This window comes from Tenrec ecaudatus, chromosome 12 (genome assembly GCF_050624435.1).
Source record: "Tenrec ecaudatus isolate mTenEca1 chromosome 12, mTenEca1.hap1, whole genome shotgun sequence".
Classification (NCBI taxonomy): Eukaryota; Metazoa; Chordata; class Mammalia; order Afrosoricida; family Tenrecidae; genus Tenrec; species Tenrec ecaudatus.
Genome location: NC_134541.1, coordinates 69,342,223 through 69,359,423, shown reverse-complemented (window position 1 = coordinate 69,359,423; position 17,201 = coordinate 69,342,223). Strand labels below are relative to the sequence as shown.

General features: G+C 44.5%; 1 protein-coding gene and 1 pseudogene across 3 annotated transcripts in view; one reads left to right on the top strand and one right to left on the bottom strand.

Annotated features, from left to right (window-relative positions):
• Positions 1–4,782: 4,782 nt before the first annotated feature.
• Positions 4,783–17,201, bottom strand: part of FEZ1 (fasciculation and elongation protein zeta 1) — an 80,791-nt gene continuing 68,372 nt past the window's right edge. The window contains exons 9-10 of one of the 3 annotated variants that reach the window (XM_075564125.1): positions 7,084–7,149; positions 4,783–5,134 (exon numbers count right to left, since the gene is read on the bottom strand). In XM_075564125.1, the coding sequence (XP_075420240.1) occupies positions 5,118–5,134; positions 7,084–7,149 (83 nt within the window). In that variant the 3' untranslated portion in view covers positions 4,783–5,117. Of the gene's footprint in view, positions 5,135–5,374; positions 5,422–6,587; positions 6,698–7,083; positions 7,150–17,201 lie in introns of those variants that run through there. The other 2 variants (XM_075564124.1, XM_075564123.1) reach the window with 2 other exon arrangements.
• LOC142422532 (F-box/LRR-repeat protein 20 pseudogene) lies at positions 8,925–10,259 on the top strand (annotated as a pseudogene).

Genomic DNA, 17,201 nt, shown 5'->3' with positions numbered 1-17,201 from the left:
TGTTCCAGAGAAGACAAGGGGGAGCCAGCTCAGAGAAGAGCATAGGTGGAGGTCACAGCAACCGTACTTCCGGATTCTAGTCCAGCAGAGGAGGAAATGGGGTGCAGTGGAAGCGCACTGGGCGGGAATGCCGGCACTCTCCTGCTAATTTCTTTGTATGGTTCTGAGATTCATTTTCCTTTTCAACTGGCAGGTCAGGAGCTGAGGAGAGAAACAGGGCCGGCGGAGAAAGGGGAGAAGGTGTGCGGGGAGGAAGGGAAAGGGAGGGAGGGAGGGAGGGAGGGAGAGAGGGGAGAGAGAGAGAGAGCAGAAAGAGGAGGAAGGAGAGACAGAGGAGAGGGAGGAAGGAAGCTAGGAGGGAGAGGGGAGAGGGGGCGAGGGGTGAAGAGCAAGAGATGACAGACACAGGAGTGCCCTTGGCTTTGGGGTTTCAGACGAAGCTTTTATCAAAATGCCAACCATCTCCTGCCTGACCAATTTGCATATTCTGTTTCCTTCTTCAGAGCAGGATGAATATGCATGCGGTCTTGGGGTGGGGGGCAGAGCTCCTAGGCTGCCAGGTCAAGGTAGCGTGTTGTTCTTTGAAAAGAGAGGCATTAATATGAAACCGAAGCTCCTTCTTGGCCAGCAGAGTGCTCTCTGCTACTTTCCCCACTGAAGCCCCGGGACAGAAACCCTGATTGCTATCCTCTCCTCGTGTCAGGGAAATAAATAATCAGCTGCCATCTGAACACAAACATTTCTTCTTGAAGAATGATACTTCCTTGCTCTCAGGTCTGTGCATGCTATTCACGAGGCTGGCTCTGTGATAAGAGCCAGCTCTCCCCGCTTCTGTAGACAAGAAGCAGCCTCTCCCTCCTCTAATTTCTGCCTCAAGGAAAGCGGGGAGAGGGGGCGGGGCGCCTGGGGCACTCCCTGCTATGGTGAGACCCATGTAGCTCTCAGGATGCTCATGGATGGACATCTGACATCCCTAAGGACCTGGTTAATAACTCGTTTTAAGAAAATTAGGGAATAAGACCATCCTATTGATAGTTCCCATTTCTTCTTCCCGACACTAGCTGATGGTAGTGATACTCATTTTTCCACTGAGTATGAAAATTTTATTTAATTTGACAACTCCAACATGTCCCACGCACTTAAACTAGAGCCACAAAAATTTTCCCTTTGGGATTACCATCTGAAATGTCACATCTGCCCGCATCCTGAAACAGTGGTAAAATGACAGGGAATGTGAAGAGTTTCTATTTGGAGTTTTTGTTGTTGTTGTTTAAATCATTTTATTGGGAGCTTGTACAACTCTTATCACAATCCATGCATCGATCCATTGTGCGTCAAGCACATTTGTACATTTGGTGCCATCATCATCCTCAAAACATTTTCTTTCTACTTCAGCCCTTGGTATCAGCTCCTAATTTTTTCCCTTCCCTCCCCACCACCCCTTCCTTCACGAACCCTTGATAATTTATAAATTAGTATTATTTTTTCATGTCTTACACTGACCGATGACTCCTTTCACCCACTTTTCTGTTGTCTGTCCCCCAGGAAGGGGGTTATATGTAGATCATTGTGATCAGTTTCCCTCCCCCCCCTAACTTTCCCTTATTCTCTTGCTATCGATACTCTCATTATTGGTCCTGAGGGGTTTATCTCTCCTGGATTTCTGTGTTTCCAGCTCTTATCTGTACCAGTGTACAGATCTAGCTGGATTAGTAAGGTAGAATTGGGATCATGATAGTGGGGGGGTGGGGAGAAGCATTAAAGAACTATAGTAAAATTGTATGTTTCATTGGGGCTATACTGCACCCTGACTGGCTTGTCTCTTCCCCGGGGGATTCTGTTGGGAAGGCAGTTTATCTTCACATGATAATTTGCTTTAATTCTATACAAACAAAAGTTCTCTGGGCAGCTTTGTTACCAGATCTTGACTAGACTGAAAAAAACAGTTGCCAACAAGTGAGTTCAAACTCATGGAAATCCCATGTTTGTCAAACTAGAACTGTGCTCAGTAGTTGATTTTTTTAGAAGCAGATCACCAGGCTTGTCTCCTGAGGCACCTCTGCGTGGAGTTGAACCTCCAACCTTTCATTTAGCATCCAAGGTCATTAATTGTTTACATCACCCATGGACTCCTTGACCAGGTTGGTGTTGTGTGCCATTGAGTCTATGCCAACTCGTAGTAATCCTAAAAGACAGAGTAGAACTGCCCCGTAGAGTTTCCAAAGCTGTAATCTCTTAAAGAAGCAGGCTGCTGCATCTTTCTCCTGCAGAGAGGCTGGTAGCTTTGAACCACTGACCTTCCTTTCCGTGAAAAGGCAAGCTCTTAACCGGGGTGCCACCAATCCTCCTTCTTGATGAGATTAGGCTTAGCAAATCGACACTGAGGCTTTCAATTGATGAAATCACCGAGTCAATCCCAATGCTGACCCTATTGGACAGAAAAGAACTTAGCCTGAGGGTTTCTGAGACTACAAATCAGCAAATCTTTAAGAGGGCAGAGAGCCTCATCTTTCTCTCCTGGAGGGGCTGATGAGTTTGATCCACTAACCTTGCAGTTAGCAGTCCCCACGATGCCCCCAGGCCTCCATTAATTGATGGGAACATACCTTAGTTATAGTACCATTGACATCCGCTTGAGGGCCTAGCCTTCTCTCTCCATAGAGCCTCCGCTAAGTGTGACCAGCCTAGATCGAGGTTGCGCACTTCAGGCTGACTGGAACCTGAAGTAGCTTACTGGATGGGAGAACCGAGTTGGAGGCGCCTGTTAAAGACCCTATACATATGTTCCTTGGCTTCAGTCTGGAACCTGAAAAGCTAGGCAAAGCTTGCCAAACCTAAAAGCAGACATCAATCAATCACCTGGGGGTCTTATTAAAATGGAGATTCTGATCCTTCTAACCAGGAGTCGCTGTTGGTGGTGGTACTCTCAGGAGGCTGGAGGTGCTAGGTGAAGGGAATCCAGGAGGAAAGGGTTTTCATATTCCTGGGGACCCCTGCTGTGGACCAATGGAGGGAGGAAAGAGGGGCCCCAATTCTCACCCTTCCCTGCTCACTTCCTTTCTTGAGTGTCTCTTTGACACTTGGGGTATATTTTTAACTGCCAGTGACTTTGATTGGCTTGCACTTGCTGCTTCAGACACCTGCTAGCAGGAAAGGAGGGCTGACCCAGATCTGAGAAACCCAAGACAGGAAGGCCAGCTTTGTCAGGATGCATTGCTTTCCCATTGCTGAAATATGTTAAAACCTCATGCCTGGCAAAATGCCCACCTTGCTAATGACCTCACTACCCATAACCCTTTGCACCTCCAGCCTTCTTGGCAATGAACTACAAAATGTAAGTCACCACTTTTTTCAGAGAACGAGGTGTAAGCCAATTTGCTGCCTCTGCGAGTGGCACCTGGGGGTTGTTTTTATGTTCCTAAGACTCTCGATTGACACCGATGCTGTGCACTGGAGACTGCTGAGCAGGGCTGTAGGCAGTGGGCAGTCTTCCGTGGTAGGGCTGGCTGTCTTCACCTCAAGGCGGGATTGCTCCTGCTCCGAAGGACTGCTCCCAGGACAGCAGAGGCCCAGGAATAAGTGGCCAGCACCAGGGACACAGTTGATAACCGGCTCTTCCTGTCTCACTTCCACTGGACCTAGGGCCACCTGTGGAGTTTCCAGTGTAATAAAGCCTGGCTTTTCTGGTGGTCTGTTCAGCCAAAACAATCGTTAAACTCTTTAGACTCAGTCTAAGTTTCATTAGATAAGTTCCCTGCGTGACAGTGTGACTCCACATCGTGGCCTTTGCTAGCCACCTCTACGTTTCCTTGGCTGCAAAATGGGACACTGCTAGTACCTACAGGTCTCCCTGAATGAGGCAAATGGTTGGCTTCTAACCGAAAGATCGAATATTTGAGTCCACCCAGAAACTGCTCAGAAGGAAGACCTAGTGATCTACGTCTCAAATCAGTCACTGAAAATTCTACAGAGGATAGTTCTACTGTGACATGCAGCGTTGATTCAAGGTATGTCACTATATGCCGTGGGGTTTGCTGTGATGTGAGATAACATAAAGAGAGTAATTAGGCACATAACAAGTGCTCCGTAAACAGTTTTTCTTTTAAGATAGGGACTGTGGGACTTGGCAGAATGAGTCCATTCAAGCCAGAGGTAGAAGCCAATGGAATTTGGGTTGTGGCAGAATCAAGCCAGTATCCAAGATACACGTTCTATCTGCTCACTGCCTGCCATATACTGGGGGCAGGACAGAGGAGCCAGAGCTGCTGGAACTTGGGGCCTGCAGGAAGAACAAGGGAGGGCATGCAAGGTCAAAGGACACTGCTTCAGGGGGTTCTTTGAGACAGCTGGGGAATGATGGGGTCTCTAAGGAGAGGAAAGGAGCAGCAACACCCATGTTGGGGGAGTTCAGCACAACTGGTCACTTCCAGCCCCCAAACTCCAAGCCCTCCGTGTAAGCGCTCCACGTCTGCTCAATTTACAGCCTCCCCGACTAGTGCGGCATCCCTACCACAAGCTAATTCTGGCAGCGCAGCATGTAGCTCTGATGCTTTCAAGCAGCAAAACTTTATCGGGAGTTCTGGGGATGGGTCCTCCTGCTTGCTGTAACACGTGCAGCCCCCACTGCATCCCCCGGGGACCATAGCAACCCACAGCAGGGCATACTCCTGGTCCTAACCATGTCCAGGTTTCCGGAGGCCACACGACCTGTGAGTGCAACTCCATGTTCCTTCTCCAGAGGGGTTGGGACAGAGGGCCAAAGGACACCACACATGACACATGTTAATTAAATGGAGGTTTATTTCAAAATTAGTCTGAGGGGGTAAGCTGGGTTTAAAGGCTGGAGCCGAACTACATAGTGAGTGGTGAAAACATCTGCCCGCCTCCTACGTAGATAGAGAGGGGGCTCCATCACCAGCCCCACCCCACGGTCATGCATCCAATGGTTACTAGGACTAGAAGCCAACAGGTAAGGGCCCCATGTTGCTCAGGTTGAACCCAGGTTAAGCTATACAGGTTTAATACACATTGGCAATTACATGGTGTCATGCAATCCCTGTGGTGGAATGACGCTTGCTTGGCGACCTCCTGCAGCAAGGCAGCTCCAAAGAGCAAGATTAGGTGGGACAGAGCACTGAAACGAGAAGAGAGGAGATAGGTCAGGGCGCAGCATGGGTCAGCAGCGGTCAGCCCAGGGTGGCCTTGGCAGAGAGCACATGGCTTCTGAGCAGAGAACTGTCCCGCCCAGCCGGGTGAAGTGTGCAGTCAGGTGTTAGTTCCAGGAGGAAAAAGAACCAGCGAAAGGTGGGTTGTTCCATGTAAAGTTTAAGTGGGCAGTCTCGGGGTTCACATCTGATCATGAATCACTCTCTGACCTTCCAGAAATTCCTTAGCCAGCTGTGTTTACTTCTTTCTTTGTCTCTACAAAAAAAAAGTGCCTGCTTTGACCTTCAAAGGCTGCTGAGTGGCACATAGAAAGTGCTCAATAAATGTTAAGAATTGTTTATAAATGCATTGGCACTTCCGTGGATCATAAAGAATAAAGTCTAGCCTTCAGACTCTTAGACGTTCATAAGGCTCCTTGGAAATTCTCCTTTGGGAAATTTGTCTATTTTTAAAAGCTTTTAAGAGTCCCTTTTTCAATTTTTTTTTGGCTACTGTTTCATCTAAATGTTTCTGCTGAAAAGAAGATTAATTTCTCTGATCTGTATGGAAACAACATAAGGGGTTTCAAAGAGTTCCTGGAAACGTCTCGTTATCTTTCGATTTTATTTTTATATAGACCTTTGGAGGCTCCCACATGCAGCTCGAGGGGACTTTAGCTGAGCTCCAGCAACCTTCTGCAACCATCCAAAGCTGTATGTATGTGTGAAGCACAGCCTGGTAAACAAAGGCGTCCAGGACGGAAATGCTCAGCAACGATCACTAACATCACAAAATGAAAGACAGCCAGACAGTGTCAGAGTCACATTGTGGTTTTTTCTCAATAAATTTGAAGCAAACTTATAGATTTCCCAGTTATCAGGATGCAATTAGCAAAATCCAGATTGAGGAAATTCTATGAGATAAGCAAATAAATTTCAAAGAATAAGAGAGGAAGAAGGAGGAAATGACCACATACATAGTCCTTATTATCCAATTGGATATTATCCAATTGCAATGTATATACCATCTTTGGATGCAGATTAAGCAAAAAAAACTTACGGGAAAATTTAAACACTGAATATTTAATGATATTAAGAAACCATTTTTTTAGTTGTGGTGGCAGAATTATGGTTGTATTTCTTACAGAACCCTAATATTGAAGGAATGTATGCTAACATATGTACGTATTAAAAAAACACAATGACCAGGATTTCAAAACTATATGGAGAGGAGGAAAAATTGCATGGGGTAATAAATAAAACAAAATTGGCATGAGTCAATTTTTGAAGCCAATGATAAGTATATGAGGGTTCATTGCACCATTCACCTTTCTTTTTCGAATATGTTAAAAGACTCCATCATACTCCAAAACTCACTGCCATCGAGTCGATTCCAACTCACAGTGAGCCTGGAAGACAGGGTGGAGCTGCCCTGCGGGTTTCAGAGCCTGTAACTCTTTAGCAGAGTTGAACGTCTCTTTCTTCTCTACAGGAGAGCAGGTGGTTTCCAACTGGTAACTTTGTGGTTAGCACTCCAACGTCAACTACTACACCTAGGGATCATGCAGTCCATAATAAAAGGCTTAATTCAAAAAGAAGTTATGAAAGAATGTGCTATTCGTGACTCCAGTTTCCTCTCAAGTATTTGAAAAGCACTAACATTTTCCTTGGGTTTTGCTTTCTCTCAACCAAAAAGGGCAGACTCTACCACATGGGTACACCACTGGGTTGGTTTCTCCTCATGCCATAATGGTGACCCCTTTTCAGGCATGCCGGCACTACCCAAAAAAGGGCAAACGCCATCCCGAGGTGGGGCTCACACGGTCTACGGAGTGCCCTGCAAGCTGGCTAGACTTGGGTGCACTTAGAAGTCTCAGATCGGGTTCAACACTGGTAACATAAATCCCAGGGGAAAGTCCTTGCCTGGGGCTGCCCTTACCTTTTAAAATGTAGTCTGTTAGCAAGGAAGGCACCTTCTCATTGTCTTCCTTCATGGCAAAGAGAACTAGGGAGGGAAAGAGAGAGAGAAACTAAGACATCATCATGGCATAAAGCTTACTGCTAGGGGCCAACAGCCCACTCGCCCAAAGGGAGTGAGAAAGGGTGCCAGGAACACAGACATTTATTGAGTACTAAACTACCTAAAATCCAGAGGTCAGCCGGAGCCTGAATCTAACGCGGTGTCAGAGGAAAGGACATGGAAAGAGCCACAGTGACTGTCCTCAGGCAATCGGGGCCAGCGCTACCATGACTATGTTGCTTTTCAAAACTTTAAGTTTTTTTAATTTAAATCATTTTATTGGGGGCTCGTACAATTCTTACCACAATCCATGCATACATCCATTGTGTCAAGCACATTTGTACATTTGTTGCCCTCGTCATTCTCGAAACATTTGTCTTCCAATTGAGCCCTTGATATCGGCTTCTTTTCAAAGCTTTTTATTTTTTGCTCATTATGATTTCTATAACATGTATTCAGCATGTGTCTTTAATAATCATAAAAAAGAATCAAATAAAGCTATGAAAAAGATCGCTATTAAGAATAATAGTGGCCACATTACTGAATCACAAAACTTAACCTTTAACAGCGTTCTATTGATATAAATAGACATTTTTAGAAAATATTTCACCTCAAATTTATTATTAACAGAAGTATTCAATTTAAATATTTGATTTATATTCGCAGTCAGTCACTGGGCTAGAATGTGTAGCTGCAAAAGAATAGGGGCCCTCAAGGAGTTCTAAAGACGTTTCATTGAAATAGTACATAAACTATACATGAAACAAAGAGGGGGAGTTCAACTCTTTACAAAATAGCTTTACTCTCATTAAACTAGTATTTTCCTATAGTCATATGAAGGAAATCCCTGCAGAAGGAAGCTGGACAGTATCTTATCAAACAATGGAGGATGGTTGTGTACCCATCAATAACAAACCTCAACTTAACTCACTGCCAGCGAGTAGATACCAATTCACGGTGATCCTACAGGTCAGAGTAGAACTACCCTGTGAGTTCTGAGATTATAATTCTTTCAGAAGTTCAAAGCCTCCTTTCCCCGCAGAAGAGCTGGTGGTCTCTAACTGCTTACCTTTCAGTTAGCAGCCTGATGCGTGAGCACCAAGCCGCCAGGGCTCCTGTATCTATCAAAATAGTGGTACATCTACTCAAGGTAGTCCTATAGAGTTTAATTGGAATGTTGAGTAATGAAATGTACATACATATCTACTTATACATATATAGATACACATATACGTGCATATAATATACTCAGTAAAAAGGCTGAATAACATGTATTATATTTTTTAATGAATAACTAGATTCTAATAGTCAAAAAAAAAAAAACACCTGGCAGAAGGCATGAAACTGTTTCAGGTGCTTCGCAGGAATTACCCCAGCCAGCCGAGAAAACAGTAAAGATCTCTGGCACGGAAAGCCAATGCCAGGAGACAGCCGTGACAGCAGTGGGAGCCCCAACCCATGTCCCCGTCCTCACCCTCCACTGATGGCCTCACCTAGCTCCAAGGCAGAGTACTGAAACCAGAATTTAAAAATTAGTAGTGGGAGAAAGAGAAGAGCTAGCCAAGATCAGTCAGCCCACCGCCGCCACCACCACGGGGGAGATGGGGGAGGCCCAGCCGTAGTCCAAGGGCCTTCCCCCACCCCACCTCACCGCCCACCCCCGGTCCTCAGGCCCCTGCCCTGCCCCACCTTGGCCTCCTCCTGCCCTGCACTCCTGGGCCTGCCCTGGGCCCCTGTCTTTGCACTCCACCCGCAGCCCCATGAGCAGGGACATGAACGGAGTGACCCAATGCAGGTTTGAGATGTTTTCAAACAGCAATGAAACTGTCATCAATAAGAAACTTCCCACAGAACTCCTATTACGGATCTTCTCTTTTTGGGATGTCGTGACCTGTGTCGCTGTGCTGAGGTCTCCAGGGCCTGGAATGTTCAGGCTTTCGATGGCAGTAACTGGCAACAAATTGACCTGTCTGATTTCCAGAGGGATATTGAGGGCCGAGTAGTCGAAAATATCTCAAAAAGATGTGGGGGCTTTTTGTGGAAATTGAGTCTTCGTGGGTGTCTTGGAGTTGAAGACAACGCATTAAGGACCTTTGCACCAAAGTGCAGGAATATGGAAGTGCTGAGTCTTAATGGGTGTGCAAAGATGTACACACGTGCGACATGTCCTAGCCTTAGCAAGGTCTCTTCCAAAGCAAGACACCTTGACGTGGCTTCCTGTACATCAAAACAAACATGTCTCCAAAAGCTCTGAGTGAGGGACATCCATTGTTGGAGCAGCTGACTATTTCCTGGTGTGATCAGGTAACCAGGGATGGCATCAAGCACTAGCGAGAGGCTGTGGGGTCGCAAGGCCTTATTCCTAAAAGGGTGCACAGAGTTAGAAGATGAAGCTCTGAAGTACATAGGTGCACACTGTCCTGAACTGGTGACTTTGAACTTACAGACTTGCTTGCAAATCACTGATGACAGTCTCATTACTACATGCAGAGGGTACCAAAAGTTACGGTCCTTCTGTGCCTCTGGCTGCTCCAACATCACAGATGCCATTCTGAATGCTCTAGGTCAGAACTGCCAACGGCTTAAAATATTAGATGTGGCAAGATGTTCTCAGTTAACAGATGTGAGCTTTACCACTCGGGCTAGGAATTGCCATGAACTTGAAAAGATGGATCTGGAAGAATGCGTTCAGATAACAGACAGCACATTAATCCAACTTTCTATACATTGCCCTTGTCTTCGAGTATTGAGTCTTTCTCACTGTGAGCTGATCACAGATGATGGACTTCGTCACCTGGGAAATGGGGCCTGCGCCCATGACCAGCTGGAAGTGATTGAGCTGAACGATTGCCCACTAATCACAGATGCTTCCCTGGAGCACTTGAAGAGTTGTCATGGTCCCGAGAGGATAGAGCTCCATGACTGCCAGCAAATCACACGGGCTGGAATCAAGAGACTCAGGACCCACTTATCCAATATTAAAGTCCACGCCTACTTCGCACCTGTCACTCCACCCCCATCAGTAGGGGGCAGCAGACCGCGATTCTGCAGATGCTGCATCTTCCTATGACAATGGAGGTGGTCGTCCTTGGTAAACTGAGTATTTAATGACACTTCTAGAGTTACCATGGAGTCTCTCCAGTGGAAGCGACCCCAGTGTTCTGGGCAGGGGTTACAAAATGAGAGCAGTATCCAGATCCCAGGACCGCACATTGATACACGTACATACCCTCATCCTCATCCAGTCTAGCTCTGTGACCATGGGACTGACGTCCGAGCTGGCTTATTTATCAAGTGGATTGGTAGAGCTTAACCATTCCCATTGGACATGCCCAGAAGAAAAGCATAGGCCAAGGTAGAGGGAAGGGGCAGTCCAGCGAACTCAGTGTTGCTGCTACTGCAGTTTCTTTACTTTGTTGATGACCGGGGGTCTCTGGGGATTTGGGAACAGCAGCTGCAGTCATCCAGGTTCAGGGAAAGCAAGCTACGACGCATCCAGGGAACAGAAGGAAAATTTCTTTGCAGCCTCGAAATGGTAGCCATCTGTTGTACGATGACTACAGAGCTTCTGTGCATTGTTGTTTCCATGCCAACCTGCTGAGCATGCTCACCAAGAAGGTGCATCCATTCCTCCTGTGCTTTGGTATTTGGCCCAGAGGTTTCCCAGATGGTTGCATTGACATCACCATGGTCCGTGTGATGACTCACTCAGGCACACGTGTGCACCTGCCTTCCATTTTCCATTGCTCCCTCCTGCCCTCTTGCTCAGTCTGTCACCTCTTCACAGTCTGCGTACTCACACGCAGTTGTTACTAATTTACTGCTGATGTGTTTACAATTTGCATTTTGGATGATTAATTGGTGTTACCATTTTTAAGAGCGTCATAATAAAATATTTTTAAACTCTATATTTAAAAATAAAAATTAGAGGAGTGGATGAATAACAAAGCTTGACAGTGGCACGAAGTCAGGGTCAGGGCAGAAAAAAGAGACTGAAAGCGCTGTTAGCAGAAAATTGCTGGGTCCTTGTTTCTTCTGTTTTACTCCCTTATTCCCCTGAATTTCAGACGTGTGCTCATTTCAACTTAGTTAGCTGTGGATACTTCACAAACAATAAAACACACCAAGAATTTATCCATTAAAAAATAATTGTACTCCATCACAATGTGTTGAAGTTGATCTCCAAATTGCAACTTTCATATAAACTGTACAGAAACAAGAGTTATGTTAACCTCTTACATAAGAGACATTGTTCACAAATTCATATAAGGATTTTCACAAAAAAGAGAAAGTGCACTTTCATAACTTTCATGAGAATTGGCTTTCAGGAAAGATGGCAATGTTTTGTTTGTTTAAAGAAATAAAGCAGGGACTTTGGCAAGATGGCCAACTATGAAGACACACTACCCAGACCCTCTATAAAAAACACAGGAGACTAGATGAAACAGATGCAGGTGATTATCCCAGCCCTGTGCTTCAGAGGAAAGGATAGAGAAGTGGATTGACTACTGACTCAAACAAGGGGAACCTCTTGCCTTGCTTGCTCAGAAACAATGTATGCCCACACCAGAGGCTGAGCGCAGGAAAGGGCATCAGCCACACCCCAGCAGCTGGTTACACCCCTTTTCTCACCCTCGCCCCCATAACAACCCTGGCTCTGCCGAAGATCAGAACTATGTTCTTGTGGGTCAGCTCTGAGCAGCTCTTGGTTCTCCATTACACATGCATGGCAGGTGAGCTCCATCTCATCAAAACAGCATAAAGCCAGTGCCTGACTAGCAGCCTGTGGATAACCACCCAGGATAGGCAAGAATTCCTAACATAAAAACCTGCTTTGTCCATAGCTGCCCTCTGAGCCAGAAAGAGTTCCTTTCTGGGAAAATCACCCTGACCTCTACTACCATTTGAGCCTGTATGAACTTCTAGATCATGTTCCTGAGCCTAGATAACAATTAGGCCAATAGGAAAAGCATCTTGGGCATCTTGTCACCCCTCTGCCCCTTCATCGCCATTCCATGAGCTCCTTGGCAGGTGGGCAGAAGGTGCCAACCCAAGTGGTACCCCAGCCCCCAGACTTTTCTCCTTTCTGTGTCCTGCTTCTGCCCCAGTTTTCTCCTTTCTTTCTTCTTATTTTCTGCTTTTTTGGTATTTTATCCTTTTTTCTCTGCTTTCCATTGTTCTTTCTGTTTTCCCTTTCACTGTCTTCTTTCTCATTTTTCTTCTCTTTGAATTTTTCTCTTTACTTTTGTCTCTTCATGTTGACTTATTTCTCCCTCCCTATTTTGCTTCTTGTATCTTTTCCTTTCTTCTTTTTACCTCTGTTCTTATTTTTACTTTACTTTTTTTTTATTTTAACAATTTATTGGGGCTGATACAATTCTTTTCACAGTTCATACATATACATACATCAATTGTATAAAGCACATCTGTACAGTCTTTGCCCTAATCATTTTTTTTCTCTTTTCTTCTTTTACATTTTATTAGGGACTCAAACAACTCTTACCACAATCCATACATATACATACATCAATTGTATAAAGCACATCCATACATTCCCTGCCCCAATCATTCTCAAGGCATTTGCTCTCCACTTAAGCCCCTTGCATCATGTCCTCTTTTTTTCCCCCCCCCTCCCTCCCCATTCCCCCCTCCCTCATATGCCCTTGGTAATTTATACATCGTTATTTTGTCATATCTTGCCCTATCTGGAGTCTCCCTTCCCCCCTTCTCTGCTGTCCCTCTCCCAGGGAAGAGGTCACATGTGGATCCTTGTAATCAGTTCCCCCTTTCCAACCCACTCACCCTCCACTCTCCCAGCATCGTCCCTCACACCCTTAGTCCTGAAGGTATCATCCACCCTGGATTCCCTGTACCTCCAACCCTCATATGTACCAGTGTACAGACTCTGTCCTATCCAGCCCTGCAAGGTAGAATTCGGATCATGGTAGTTGGGGGGAGGAAGCATCCAGGATCTGGGGGAAAGCTGTGTTCTTCATCGATACTACCTCACACCCTAATTAACCCATCTCCTCTCCTAAACCCCTCTATGAGGGGATCTCCATTGGCCGACACTTGGGCCTTGGGTCTCCACTCTGCACTTCCCCCTTCATTTAATATGGTATATATATATACATATATACACGCACATATATACATATACACATATATACACATACATACACACACTTATATATTTTTTTTTGCATGATGCCTTATACCTGGTCCCTTGGGCACCTCGTGATCGCACTGGCCGGTGTGCTTCTTCCATGTGGGCTTATTTGCTTCTGAGCTAGATGGCCGCTTGTTCACCTTCAAGCCTTTAAGACCCCAGACACTATCTCTTTTGATAGCCGGGCACCATCAGCTTTCTTCACCACATTTGCTTATGCACCCATTTGTCTTCAGCGATACTATCATGGAGGTGTGCAGTCAATGATATGATTTTTTGTTCTTTGATGCCTGGTAACTGATCCCTTTGGGACCACTCGATCACACAGGCTGGTGTGTTCTTCCATGTGGAGTTTGTTGCTTCTGAGCTAGATGGCCGCTTGTTTATCTTCAAGCCTTTAAGACCCCAGACACTATCTCTTTTGATAGCCGGGCACCATCAGCTTTCTTCACCACATTTACTTGTTCACCCACTTTGGCTCCAGCCGTTGTGTTGGGAGAGTGAGCATCATAGAGTTCCAATTTAATAAAAGAAGGTATTCATGCATTGAGGGAGTGTTTGAGTAGAGGCCCAAGGTCCTTCCGCCACCTTAATACTTGACCTATAAATATAGACACATAGATCTATTTCCCCATCCTCCTATATATATTTGCATGTACATGTCTTTGTCTAGACCTCCATGAATGCCCTTTGACTCCTAGCTCTTTCCTCCAGCTCCCTTGACCTTCCTCCTGCCCTACTACCATGCTTCATCGCCACCTGGGCTAGAGTATACCTCTTCTCTAAGCAACCTTACCCTTGATCATTTCCCACCAGGCCTGCCACTCCCCCTTCTCTACCATTTGGGGTCCCATGTTTTTCCCTTGTCCCTGGGTTTGTTAACACCACTTCCTTACCCCCCCTATCCCCCCACCCCAAGTCCCTCGGAACTGTCGGTCCCGTTGTTTTTCCTCCAGATAGTTCATCCAGCCTGTCCTATTCAGACAGACCTGTGGAGTCACTAACATGCACGAAAACTAGACAGAGGAAAACAAAGCAACAGTATACAACCAGACAACAAAACAACAAAAACAAACCACTGACAAAGAACAGAACAAAACAGTTCACAAGAGAAAAGCTTGTAGTTAGTTCAGGGATCGTTTGCTGGCCCTTAGGAGCGTTTTCCAGTCCAGTCTGTTGGGGCACCACGCCCTGGCCCCAAAGTCCACTATCAGCATTCCCTGGGGACCTTGCCACTCCATTCCCTTGCTGTTCCGCTGCACTCCCCCAGTGATTTGCCTCGGTGTGGTGGGATCAGGTCAGGTGCAATTCCCACACTGTGTCTCCGCTGCTGTCCCCTGTATCGCCCTTAGTCACTGAGGGGCATCATGTCTCATAGTAGGGCCAGCCATGTTGTTCTCTCTGTGGACTGGCTGCTCTACTTTTACTTTACTTTTTACTAATAATTTTTTGCAGTTGCTTCCCAGCTTTCCCCCCTGCTTTTCTAAAAATTTGTTTATTTTAAAGTTATCTTCTTGTTATTTGATTTTGTTTGTTTTTCCCCCCTTGGCCCACCAAAGGGGAGAGAGCAAACATGCCCACATGGTCCAGCTACACTCCCCATCTTCTGCAGCCACATCTGCAAGCACAAGGCAGCATCCACTCTTATAGCATCTGATCATCACTAGATAGCAAAGCACCAGGCAACCCTGCCTTCAACTGTGCCTTATGAACAGCAAACAGAAATTGTGCAGGTACTTATATTCTCTATCACATCCCTCCGGAGACAGGTGGTGAAAGGCTAAGGTCTTACCACCATAGTCATCGATTAAATACGAATACAGCAATACCACAATGTGTCAGCAACAAGACACAATTTCAGTTCACATAAAGAAACCAGACACTTGGAATCAATAAGTGACCATTCTACAAAGCCAGGAGACCTTTCTGAGGAAAAAAGGCATCGTAACTACCTGATAAGGAATTTCAAACAATATGTGGACACTTTCAATGGATTGAGAGAAAGATCAACAAAAGCTGGAAAAACACTGGGAAAACAACTTTAGAAAATTCCATCAAAACACTATAAGAACAAACTGTAAGTTAAAATTATATAGAACTAGAAACCATACAAAACAGCAAATGTAAATTCAGAATATTAAACTAAGATTTCAGAAATAGATAATGCACTGAAAGAACAAAGGAATAGAATTGAAGTAATGAACGTAAGACTGAATCAGTGAGCTTGAAGACAAATCTCTCTACTAATCTACTAGAGGAGCAACTTAAAAATAAAAGAAAATCAGAAGAAAGAAGTATGTGGCACATCATCAAGAAGAAACACTCATGTGTGATTACAATTCCACAGCAGGAGGAAATCACAGATAACACAGAGCCATTTTTCAAAGAACTGTTAGAAGAAAACCTCACTAACAAGATGAAATAAGAAGATATATATTCAAAATACTGAGAAATTCCAAACAGGCTAGACCCCTCAGGGAATCACCATGATATATCATAATTAAACTTTCCAAAACCAAAGACAGGGAAAGCATGCTAGGCTGAGCTCAGGAGAAACAAGAAGCTGCTTACAGAGGAGAACCAATAAGTTTGATCTTATTGGTTCTTCAGAGCTTAACCTTATTTGTTTCCTTTTGTCGGCAAACCGTGTAAATGATGAAGCACTGGGATAACAAAGGTAAGACTGAAAGAAAACAATTGTCTAGCAAAACTGTCCCTCACATACAATGGTGACATTAGGGCACCGAACAAAAGCATGTGTAAAAACCAGACCAACAAGAAACACTAAAGGAGTTCTTGATACAGAGAACCAACAACAGTGGGCAACACCTGGAGATGAACGTCTATGACAACACCACTCAGAAGTCAAGCCAGAGAGAGAAGAATCCAAAGTAAAACAAACCCACAAGACTGAAGATAGAGAACCAAAGATAGCAACTTGTACTAAAGACAATTACAAGGTCAGTAGAGGGAAAGGTGTAGTTACAGCCCTTTCAAATGGAGAAAGAGTCAGGCAGATTTTACGATAGAACAGACTGTTTTAAACTTGGGAAGAAATCAGTAAATTACAAATTAATCTCAAAGAAAATTAACAAACCTCATCAAAATATAAAAGATAAAATCATAAAGAGTAAATGATTAGGGCAAAGAATGTACAGATGTGCTTTATACAATTGATGTATGTATATGTATGGATTGTGATAAGAGTTGTATGAGTCCCTAATAAAATGTAAAAAAACAAAAGAAAACAGGAATAAAAGATAAAATCATAAAGAGTAAACACAAAAACAACAGCAATGAAGAAACTGATAAGACAACCCATGAACAAAATGAACTTAGCACAGAAATTCATGTAAAATAAAGAACACCAGAAAACATGATTGCAATAAATTCATAACTGTCAGTAACTCATGTGTATCAATAATAAATTGATTAGATGTACCATCAAGAGACAGAGAGTACTAGAAAGGATATCAGGACACATACATGTGCTGTCTATGAGAGACACAACTTAGAAACAAAGACAAAAGTAGACTACGCATCAAAGGATGAAAAATATGTCAAGCTATCAACAAACAAGAAAAGATCAAGAGTGGTAATATTTATTTCTGATCAAATAGACTTCAAGGTGACATCTAGCATAAGAACCAAAGAAAGGGCCCTATATAATATTAAAAGGTCATTTGAACAAGAGGGTACAATAAATATCTACATACCCAATGAAAGGGCCTCAAAACGCAAACTCCTACAGCACTGATGCACGAATTAGACTACTGCACAGTAACAGTGCGAGGCTTTAATAAAGGATGGGAATATGGTATATGCCTATAATAGAATTCCCACCAAACTCACTGCCATCACGTTGATC